The sequence below is a fragment of the Microcaecilia unicolor genome, chromosome 7, assembly GCF_901765095.1.
Source record: "Microcaecilia unicolor chromosome 7, aMicUni1.1, whole genome shotgun sequence".
Classification (NCBI taxonomy): domain Eukaryota; kingdom Metazoa; phylum Chordata; class Amphibia; order Gymnophiona; family Siphonopidae; genus Microcaecilia; species Microcaecilia unicolor.
The window spans coordinates 74597802-74610052 of record NC_044037.1 but is presented as its reverse complement, the minus strand read 5'-3'; the positions used below and the strand labels follow the sequence as shown (position 1 = coordinate 74610052).

At 43.7% G+C, this 12251-nt stretch overlaps 1 protein-coding gene across 2 annotated transcripts in view; it reads left to right on the top strand.

Moving 5' to 3' along the window:
- SRPX2 (sushi repeat containing protein X-linked 2) overlaps window positions 1-12251 on the top strand; it is a 72540-nt gene that overhangs the window by 31021 nt on the left and 29268 nt on the right. For both annotated transcript variants that reach the window (XM_030208887.1, XM_030208888.1), the window contains exons 3-4: window positions 10414-10497; window positions 11213-11404. In XM_030208887.1, coding sequence (XP_030064747.1) covers window positions 10414-10497; window positions 11213-11404 — 276 coding nt within the window. The remainder of the gene's footprint in view (window positions 1-10413; window positions 10498-11212; window positions 11405-12251) is intronic.

Here is a 12251-nt window from a genome sequence, read left to right as displayed (position 1 = left end):
TTAGCAGTAAGGTCTCACACGGTAACTGTGCGGTAATAGTCTACAGGCGTAGAATGACAATTACCGCCTGGTTTTTGCCGCACGCCAGAAAATAAAATTATTTTCCAGCATGCGTAGCAGATGTGCCCCAAGAATGAAATTACCGCAAGGACCACTCGGTAGCCAGGCAGTAACTCAAAATTGACACGCGTTGGGTGTGCATAGGCGCCTGCATGGCTTAGTAAAAGGGCCCCCAATGGAGGAGTAGCCTAGTGGTTAGTGCAGTGGACCTTGATCCTGGGGAACTGAGCTTAATTCCCACTGCAGCTCCCTGTGATTCTGGGCAAGTCACTTAACCCTCCATTGTCCCTGGTACAAAATAAGTACCTGAATATATGTAAACCACTTTGAATGTAGTTGGAAAAGCGGTATATCAAGTCCCAGTTCCCTTTCCCTATTTGAGATTCTACATGGAATGTTGCTACTATTTGAGATTCTGTTGCTACTATTTGAGATTCTACATGGAATGTTAATGTTGCTATTCCACTAGCAACATTCCATGTAGAAGCCTGCCCTTGCAGATCAGCCACGCAGGCTTCTGTTTCTGTGAATCTGACGTCCTGCACGTACGTCAGACTCACAGAAACAGAAGCCTGCGCAGCCGCATTCAACATGGAATGTTGCTAGTGGAGGAGTAGCCTAGTGGTTAGTGCAGTGGAACATCGAACATTGCTACTATTTGAGATTCCATTGCTACTATTTGAGATTCTACATGGAATGTTGCTACTATTTGAGATTCTACATGGAATGTTAATGTTGCTATTCCACTAGCAACATTCCATGTAGAAGCCTGCCCTTGCAGATCAGCCGCACAGGCTTCTGTTTCTGTGAGTCTGATGTCCTGCACGTACGTGCAGGACATCAGACTCACAGAAACAGAAGCCTGTGCGGCCGCATTGCTGATCTGCAAGGGCAGGCTTCTACATGGAATGTTACTAGTGGAGGAGTAGCCTAGTGGTTAGTGCAGTGGAACATTTGAGATTCCGTTGCTACTATTTGAGATTCTACATGGATTGTTAATGTTGCTATTCCACTAACAACATTCCATGTAGAAGCTTGCCCTTGCAGATTAGCAACGAGGCCGCGCAGGCTTCTGTTTCTGTGAGTCTGACGTCCTGTACGTACAGAAACAGAAGCCTGCGTGGCTGCATTGCTGATCTGCAAGTGGAGGAGTAGCCTAGTGGTTAGTGCAGTGGACCTTGATCCTGGGGAACTGAGCTCAATTCCCACTGCAGCTCCTTGTGACTCTGGGCAAGTCACCCAACCCTCCATTGCCCCTGGTACAAAATAAGTACCTGAATATATGTAAACCACCTTGAATGTAGTTGCAAAAACCTCAGAAAGGCACTATATCAAGTCCCATTTCCCTTTCCCTTAAATCCTTTTTCTAAGTTTGGAAGTGTTTGATTAGTTTCAGTTCAAATGACTTACATAGCTGCATTGTTCTGAATTTACCTTTCAGTATCCTGATCATAAGGTTATTGATGTTGTTGCCTGGTCCTGAAATATGCTCCTCCCTCCCCATGGAGATTTTTACTTTGTTCCGTTTTAGAATGCGTAATTTTGTGTCTGTGTAAGTTTATTTTTATCTTTAAGGGGCGTAGATATCAATTTGAGTTATTGCTATGGTGTGTTATTTTGCTGTTAACCGCAGTTACTAGTAACTAAATCTCATTGCATAAAGTGCGACCTGTGCTAAAATAGTACCAGTTAGTCTAAATGGTAGCCCATGTGGATACCTACACCCCTAAATTCTGGCCTATATTAATTTATGTGAACCAGGGCTGGGCACCCCGAAGCAGGGGCGTAGCCAGACAACAGATTTTGGGTGGGCCTAGGCAAGAAGTGGCTGGGCACCGAGTGTTCTCCCCCCCCCCCCCCCCCCCCAACCACCAAAAAATATCTCAGCTGGCGGGAAACCGCTTCTTTCTGCCGTGGCAGTCTGCAGCAGGCATGCGCTGAAAAATGAACATGCGCAGATGCCCGGTATCGTGGAGAGTAGCGTTTTCGTTACCATCAGGGGGAAGACTTCAGCTGGCAGAGCTTGGGATCCCCACTAGCTACTGCTAAACGTGTGCTACTGTTAGGTGGGCCTGAGCCCTAAGTGGGTGGGCCCCGGCCCACCCAGGCCCACCTGTGGCTATGCCAGTGCCCTGAAGAGTCCTGTCTGCTCAGTCATTCATTTGTGAATTCATGTGTGTCAGGAACTCATCTCACAGAATAAAACCAAGAAGTCCCATCTGCATATTTCATACAGTGGCTTTCCCCCCCCCCCCCCCCCCCCCCCCCCCGTTGCTGCTCTGCTCTGGAAACAGTGAGAGGAATATCTTGTGTGTAAGGAGACATTAAGCACTCATCCAATCCGATAGGAACATCTGGTATTAATATGATATATAGGAAAAAATTAATGTATCTACTGCTGGAAACCATAATTGTAAAAGAATAATGAAAGGGGGAGACAGCTGAAACATGTTGTTGGAATTTGTGGAGAGTGGAAATGTGACTTTATTCCTCTGGAATGTCATCAGTCAGTTCCTTGTCTGTGTCCTTGTTTGCAAACAGTGGCGTCCAGAACCTCCCAGTTCTGCTTTGGGACCATGGTGGGGGTTTGCCATAGCAGTAATTCTGTCAAGATCTTTGTAATTGCATTTTGGCCTAGTGGTTAGGGTGGTGGACTTTGGTCCTGGGGAACTGAGTTCAATTCCCACTTCAGGCACAGGCAGCTCCTTGTGACTCTGGGCAAATCACTTAACCCTCCATTGCCCCATGTAAGCCGCATTGAGCCTGCCATGAGTGGGAAAGCGCGGGGTACTAATGTAACAAAAATAAATAAATAAATAAAACATAACAACAATAGGGTGCTTATTTTCAAAGTGCTATTTGGGGTTTTAGATGTGCATAAACCAGCATTTAGATCTTTATATTGCATAGTCATCTAGGGCTAGATTCAATACATGGCACCTGGAAAATCCACGAGGAAATCATTTTCGCCTACGTGTATTCTACAAACTTTCCACACGTATTATAGAATACGCTGATGGTGGTCCTGTCACGAGGAAATTACGCAAAGTAGAACCTGGTGTAAATCCCGATGTCAAATTGGGCACAGAGCAGGTATATTCTTTCTATAACACTGCACGTAAATTGTCAGAATGCCTACAACCTGCCCATTCCACGTCCATGGCCACGCCCCCATTTTGACAGCATGCATTACAATTTATGCGCACCACATTTTAGAATGCGCTTAGGGGTTCTTTTACAAAGGCGCACTATCATTTTTAGCGCACGCTGAAAATAAGTGTGCACCAAATGCTAGAGGTGTCCATATAGTCTTGTGGGTGTCTCTAGTGTTTAGCGCATGCTAATCATTAATGCGTGCTAAAAATGCTAGTGCACCTTTGTAAAAGACCCTCTTAGTGAGTTTTCGCGTAAGTTCTAATTAATGCCAATTAGTGTTCCTAGTTTATTTATTTATTTGTAACATTTATAGCCATAACAACAAAAGTACAGCGGGTATTCCATATCGATTGTGGATAAGTGACAGAGGGGGAGAGGACCTCAGACCAGTGACACTTTTTTAATCAATAAGATTATATTCATGTGGTCACAAACATGTAATCACCAGCCTCCTCCCTCAAAATTCATTAGTGTGTTTCTAATATCTATTCAGTGCTAAATATCACAAACATATTCAATAGATATCAATCGCCACTGCTACTTAGCTTATTGCTGCGCCAACCAGGGGCTCCCCAATGGTCCCGTTTCGCCAGTGATTACATGTTTGTGACCACATGAATATAATCTTATTGATTAAAAAAGTGTCACTGGTCTGAGGTCCTCTCCCCCTCTGTCACTTATCCACAATCGATATGGAATACCCGCTGTACTTTTGTTGTTATGTTTTATAATCCAGCGGAGTGATCCCCATTGGTCCTGTTACATTTATAGCCCACATTTTCCTACCTATTTGTAGGCTCAATGTGGCTTACATAGTACTGGAGAGGTGTTACAGACTCCGGTGTAAACAAATACAAAGTGATGTTGTGGTAAGATAAAGTTCATGTGGCACAGCCACACTAGGGAATCGTACAACGGAAGAGTTGTGTTATGTCCATTACGTTCTTTAGTTTTGTTGTGTTGCAGAGATCAGGCATTTAAGTTGGATTGGTAGGGTATGCCTTTTTAAACAGGTTAGTTTTTAGTGTTTTCCGGAAGTTTAGGTGGTCGTTCATAGTTTTCAAGGCTTTTGGTAATGCGTTCCACAGTTGTGTGCTTATGTAGGAAAAACTGGATGCGTAAGTTGCTTGTTAACATCCAATTAACAGTGCTGATTGGCTTGTCAACCAATTAGGTTATGCGCATTGATATGGGATCCACTTGGATTCCCATGCAGAAATCTAGGCGCAATATATAGAAGCTGGGGGCTAGGGACTAATATTCAAAACCATGGCAGAGGCTCCTACCTGGTTAAATGGTGCTCAGCTGGCTATCTGGGGATATTCAGTGGCATTTACCCAGATAGTGCCACCTCATATCCCCTCTAAGTGGTCAGCAGGCTTTCTTGTGGACAGTCTGAGGGCACAGTTGACACTTATCTGGTTAAGTGCCAGTATTCAGCCTGGAGGAGTGGAGGAGTAGCTTAGTGGTTAGTGCTGTAGGCTTTGATCCTGGGGAACTGAGCTCATTTCCCACTGCAGCTCCTTGTGACTGTGGGCAAGTCACTTAACCCTACATTGCCCCTGGTCTAAAATAAGTACCTGAATATATGCAATCCGCTTTGAATGTAGTTGCAAAAACCTCAGAAAGGTGGTATATCAAGTTCCATTTCCCTTTCCCTATATGAGATTCTACATGGAATGTTGAGATTTTGTTGCTACTATTGGAGATTCTACATGGAATGTTGCTATTCCACTAGCAACATTCCATGTAGAAGCCTGCCCTTGCAGATCAGCAACACGGCCGCATTGCTGATCTGCAAGGGCAGGCTTCTACATGGAATGTTGCTAGTGGAGGAGTAGCCTAGTGATTAGTGCAGTGGACATTGATCCTGGGGAAGTGAGTTCATTTCCCACTGCAGCTCCTTGTGACTGTGGGCAAATCACTTAACCCTCCATTGTCCCTGGTACAAAATAAGTACCTGAATATATATAAACCACTTTGAATGTAGTTGCAAAAACCTCAGAAAGGCAGTATATCAAGTCCCATTTCCCTACTACTAACCATTTCTTGCTACTAGACATTTGTAGCACTGTACACATTATATACAGATACTTTCTCTGTCCCTAGAGGGCTCACAATCTAAGTTTTTGTACCTGGGGCAATAGAGGGTTAAGTGACTTGCCCAAGATCACAAGGAGCTGCAGTGGGAATCAAACCCAAGTTGCCAGGATCAAAGCTCGCTGCACTAGCCATTAGGCCACTCCTCCACTCCAGGCCCTTAACTGGATAAGTTAGATAGACAAATAGGACCACATAACTAGCAGCCCTATATTTATCTGGTTAAACTTATCCAGCTAAAGGCTGAATATTGACTCTTAACCAGAGAAGCACTGGCTATCTGCACATACCCAGGTATTCACTGTCGGTACCGGACATGTCCCAGCATTGAATATCTAGGCATATTCCTGTCAGTGGTGAAAAGATCACTGACTGCCACTGGCTGAATATCCCCCCCCCCTAAATTTCAATTTTACAATGCTAGGATATGCATGTCCAGTGGCGTAGGAAGGGGGGGCAGTGGGGCGGTCTGCCCCGGGTGCACGCCACTGGGGGGGGGGGGGGTGTCGGCTCCACTGGTTCCCTGCTCCCTCTGCCCCGGAACAGGTTACTTCCTGTTCTGGGGCAGAGAGAGCAGGGAACCAGCGGAGCTGACACAGCTCCCAGCAACATGCACTCGGGGCAGTTCGGCCCTCCCGCCCGTCCCTCGCCGCTTTCCTATGTAAGTACGTGCTCAGGGGGGGGGGGGGGGGTGCTCCAAAGGGGGAGGGTGCGCAGCAGCGATCCACCCTGGGTGTCAGCTGCCCTCGCTACGGCACTGTGCATGTCTAAGACAGACGAATATGAATCCAGATAGAGTGTGTGATCTGGGCGTGTTTTGGGTGGAACTAGGGCAGGCCTAGAAAATAAACATGTATTCCTCATTTCAGGCATGTGTATATCCATACAGATTGACATCAGGATTTACACTTGCTACCCAAGACATATAGGGCCCTGTTTAATAAGCAGCGCTAAGGGTATGCTAGCGTTTTTAGTGCACGCTAATGATTACCACGCCCATAGGAACTTATGGAGGGAGTAGGGAAGGTCGCTACTTTAGTCCCCAGGTGGTTGATGCCTCCCTGGAAAGCAAAACTGGCAATGAATAACTGACTGTGTGAGAGCTTCAGGGAGAATAAATATTTATATTTCTAAAATAGCTGGTATAAACATTTATGTTCTGACACATTTATTTATTTTATTTATTTATTTAATACATTTATATCCCGCATTTTCCCACTAATTGCAGGCTCAATGTGGCTTACACTAGTCTGTAGGAAGGCTACAGTGCATAAGGTACAATTATACAGTAGATAGTAATGTAGTAAATATCCTCTAAAACCACAATATATAAAAATAATAAAGGTAATTAGAGTTCTTGAACCTTGTTAAGACTAAAAGTTAAACAGAATTATGTTAATGTTTCATATGTGGCTGTTTCGACCCATTGATATTTTAGACATTTATGCTTGTAAAATGAATGCTCCTGCCGTATGTAACCAACACATAAATTGTTGATATTAGTTCGTAAAGCTTATTCCGATATCACATCTCCTTATTTGAGACCCCTAGCTATCTCCTATACTCCTTCACAGGTTGGTTATTCCTTCACCTAATTCAGCCCGTTTGGAGTGTGCATTTTTTTGGGCTGGTACCTGCTCTTTGGAACCAGCTTCCTGTAGAGACTTGCACCATGGAATCTTTACCAAATGGTTTTTTTTTAAACGGCTAAAAACACATTTTTTCATGTACTCATTTGATACATCTGATTTTTAAGGTTGGGGAGAAAACTGAGTGTAGGGTAGCCGTGAGATGTTTTTTAATGGTATAATGTATGGCGTCTTGAGTGATTGGTATAGGTCTAGACTTTTTACATTGTTTTTATTGTACTTTGTAAACCACCATGATCACATACATCCAGCTGGTATAGAAAATGTTATTATTAAATAATAAATGATAAACAATAAGGGCCAGATTCTGTAAATGATGTCTAAACTAGACGCAACTGATTAACAAGCCTACCACTATATAATGCGCCTAAAGTTAGGTGAGGTGTATAGAATAGTGCATAGGACCGGGAAATGCACCTACATTTAGGCACGGCCATTCATGCCACTGAAAACCTGGACTAAATACCCGCACCTAAATGTAGGTGTGTTCCCCCAAATTCTATAACAATGTGCGTAAATTCGAGTAACACACCCAATATGTCCACTGCCCCTTTTCAGCTACACACATTAGAATTTACAAGTGCCCATGCCTTAAAAAGTATGTATAAATTCCAATTATTGCCAATTTGTAATGATAATTGGTTATCGACTAATTATCATCATTGATTGGCTCGTTATTCAATTGAGTAGTGCATGTAAATTGGCCATGCACAAAATTTAATGCACGCTACTCACCACGCCTTATATAGAATCCAAAGGTAAATGTCCATTTCATCGTGTATTTTAGAACAAGCTCTACGTCAGCAGATCCTATTCACTAAAATACTAGCAGAACTTGAGAAATCCTGGCCTGTACATCTCAGTTCTAACTTGTACATCATTTCTAAAATGCCACTCAAAAGATGTTTCACACTGGGTATTGATCAAAGGTTTACCAAGTTCAGCATCCTTTTTCAAACAATGGCCAATCCAGGTCACAAGTACCCATCAGGATCTCAAGGTGTAGAACCATGACATATTGCTCAAACCCAGAGTTCAAGGGATGGCTTTTCCAAGATTACATGACTAGTATTGCTTTGTGGACTTTTTCTCCACACACTGGGCAGAAGATTTCAGCGTATTGTTTACAATGACACCTAGGTCTTTTTCTTGAGTGCTGACTTCTAAACTGGACCCTAGTATCAGATAACTATGATTTGGATTATTCTTCCCAACGTCCCTCACTTTATATTTGTCTATATTAAATTTCATCTGCCATATGCATGCCCAGTCTGCAAGTTTTTCACAATCTGCATGCATTTTGACAACTTTGAATAGTTTCATGTCATCTGCAAATTTAATCACCTCACTCATCGCGTTAAATAGCACCGGTCCCAGTACAGATCCCTGCAACACTCCACTATTCACCTTCCCCCATGGAGAAAAATGGCCATTTAACCCTACCCTCTGAGATACGGTGACCAGAAATGAATGCAATATTCAAGGTGAGGTCGCATCATGGAGTGATGCAGAGGTATTATAGTATTCTTGGTCTTAATTACCATCCTATTTTGGCCACTGCCACACACTGGGCAGAAAATTTCAGCGTATTGTCTACAATGACACCTAGATCTTTTTCTTGCCTTTTATGGAAATTTAGTCCTTGGACTGTCCTACAGCCCTTCTTGCAGCATACAATATTGCTTTTTTGGATTATAATCTGTTGTTTTGTGATATTTTATGTAACCCACTTTGAGATTAAAGTGGGCTATAAATGTAAAAGTAAATAAATAAATACCAGTATTTATGCATGTAACTGGCATACAAATGTAGGTGTCTACTTGAATCACCCCTATGTGTCCTGCCATTTTTAACGTGCCTCTTCTTGAGAGGTTACAGTATCATTCAAACATGGTGTCAGCCCAGGATTAACCATTAAGCAAAATAAGCATGCTTGGGGCACCACAGAGTTTTTCCCCTAGCTATCATGCCCTTAACTCTTTCATTGCCATCTGCCACACCCATTAGCGAACATAAATTTCAGTATTTTTCTAATCATTATAAATATATATGATTTGTTTTGTACAATAATGATATTCCTCAGCACTTATTGAGTTAATGTCTAGTCAGGGGCACCCTTGTTGGGCTGAGTTTACGTCATCAATTGGCCTTAATCCGACCCTTAAATGTATTCTTGCATCCTTTCACCATGTTGCTGCTGCTCCTAGTTTGTTCCTGCTTCCACTGCTACTCTACCACTACTCTTGGACCACACAGAGTGCCCCTGCTGTTACCACCATGCTTAAGAAAGCATATGATACTGGGAACAGAGTCTGCATATGCTCCTTTCTCAAGCTCTGCAATTCTCACACTCTTAGCAGGAGGTGACGGAGCATGCACAGACTCAGTTCCTGGCCCTGTATCCCTTCCACAGCTTATTCTGCTGCAAAATGCCAAGATCAAGCTAATCTCACAGTGAATGCTTTTTAAAAAGAAAGAGGTCAGTGGGTGGGGAGCGGAAGTGGGAAACCCATTTCACTCCAGAGGCCAGTGGTCACCAGAAAACTGGCTGCTGGCCTCCCTTGAGGACACCCAAATACCAGCTGGCTCAGCAGCCTTACTTTCACAGGCCTGGATTGCATTGGATCCAAAGAAGGTGTGGGCTACTAGTTAAAGCAACAGGATGAGAATCAGGGAAACCAGGATTCAAATTCGATTTCTCTCATAGACATTCTTTATGACCTTAAGAAAGTCATTGTATGTCTCATGCAGATTGTAAACTCTTATGAGCAGGAACTTATTGTACCTAAATTCTAATAGCGCTGTAAGCTACCTTGAGCATGATTTGGAAATGCAGGCTAAAAAAAATCCATTGAGGGACACAGTGATGTCAGTCTGCACCTAACTGGAAAGATTTTTGGCAGCATCAGACCTCCAATCACCCCTACAGCTTTTACTGCATGACTGAGGCTACAACAGAAGGCCTGGGCTACTGAGCCCCTGCCACAGGGGTGGATTTGCCAATAAGCAGAGTAACAAGTACCTTTGGGTAGCCACCTCGCTGTGTGAGTCACTAATTTTACTTCATCAGCTGTTACACTGCCCCATCTTTTTTGGAGGTGGACAAGTCATCCAGTTGTCCACCTGCCTAAGGGCAGTGAGGGTTATAAATATTTTGCTGGCTACCATGGACTCCTGCAATACACTACTCAGTACTCTACCTGCCTAACTGCCCTTTCACATGCCCAGCTTGTGTACTGAGTGATTATAAAATGGAGTAGGTGGATGACTTTCAATGTGGTGCAAATAACTCCTAGGAGTTATGATATATGATGCCACTTGAACCCTTTCTCTGTGACCTTCCTGATCATGGAGCAATGCACAAACACTCAAAAATTAAATGATGAGCATAATTGCTAACCACAGTCTAGAGGTTGGGTCTTATCTGCCATCTTCTCCCTCTTCTTAGGTTCTGGGTATTCCCCTGATGAAAGCCTTCACAATGAGGTACATGTTGAAGAGGTTCCCCGCACTCCTTTCCTGGACTACCGAGGTAAGATAGTCAAGCAGCCCCCTATTCTAATGACAGTCCCACTTACCGGGCCGTATCTCCAGCTGTGTCAGACCCAACTGCAATTTACAATGCTGACATTTCATAGAGGTTGACAGAAGAAAGCATGTAGGTCTGAGGCCCTGTCCTCTGAGGGTATCAAGCAGTTTGGTTAAAGTCAATAAAAGCAGTCATGATGGTCATTGCTTGAGGTACTGGCCCTGCAGTTCCTGACCAGCCATGCTTGAGTTGGAGCAGTGCCTTTAGGAAGGTGGACGAGATTAGGAGAGTTTTACAAAGAGCGGTTCCTAATCTTTTTCAGTTCAGTTCCCATAAAAAATGATGATCAAATCCCAGGACATCACCAATGGAAACCTTTGTCACATACTGAAATACATACCAAGTTTCTTTGTACTTTGTGTTCTGCAAATGCCCTGGAATTGTGTCTCTTGAGGCTGTTGGAAGGGTTAAAAAGCTACTCTCTCTTTCTTTCTTTCTTTCTGTCTGTCTGTCCTGCTTTTCCATAGGAGTAATTTAAATCTAGGGAGTGTATCCTTATCTCCTGTGATTCACTTTCAGATATGTGGAAGGGTGAAACCTGTCTGGCCTATGTAAAGATAACACTCCCCTAACCCCTTGACCCCCCCCCCCCCACATCCTCGAAAACAGCCTTATGTATAACAGAGTATTGATCACTCTTCTTTCCCCCTGTCTTTAGCCCCTCGATGGTGTTACACTTTAAACCTCCCTGATGGTGAGGTAGCTTGTTACTCTCCACAGGGAGGGACCTACCACAGCACCCTGGGGACTCGCTGCCTACTGTCATGTGACTATGGATTCCGGCTGATAGGATCCAGGTCTGTGCAGTGCCTGGCAAGCCGCCGCTGGTCAGGGATCACCTACTGTCGAAGTAAGTGTGTGTGAGGGACAGCATGACTGTCCTGGTGTGAAATAACAAAACCATCATTAAAAGGGCACTGTGTGTAAATCCACATAGACTGAATCCCAAACAGTGTGTACTTTATTTATTTATTTATTGGGATTTATTAACTGCCTTTATGAAGAGATTCACCCAGTCTATGTACTGCTCACATGATATATGCCAAAACAGCATATACCATCCACCGAATTCTGTATAGGTTGCCCGAAGTTGGTTGTGCAAGTTTGGGCATGGGTTATAGATCTGTGGGTAAACTAATTAGCTAATTAGATGCTAATAATCAATTATTTGTATTAACAAGCACTTAATTGTCAATATTTAGGATCTGCCCTGCACCCTATTCTATAAACATGTGTGCCTAAATTTCATAGCACACAATTTCAAAGGGGGCGTGGCCATGGGTGGGGCTTGGGAGGTCAGGGGCATTCCCAGAATTTAGGCTCGATGTTATAGAATACCTGCATTTGTACGTCTAACTGCCATTAGTTGGGTGTGAGTATTTACACCAGCCTTTGGCAGGCCTAAATGCTCAGCCCAGGGTTAGACATGAAATGTGTGCTAAACTAGTATTCTGTAAGTGTCGTTCCATGCAGAGTGCCCCTTACAGAAAACTAGATTGACGCAGATCATCTCGGTACCTACCTTTGGGTGCCATTTATTGATTTCCTCCCAACGTGTGTGGAGCTCACAAGCTATACCCCTAGCAGCGTGTATCTCGTGGGTGCCTCACAAGCTGCATCCTTATCAGCATGAGCCTTAGATGCTGCTCACCCCACCCACTGCATGTCTAACAGCATTTATTATGGATGTGCATTTG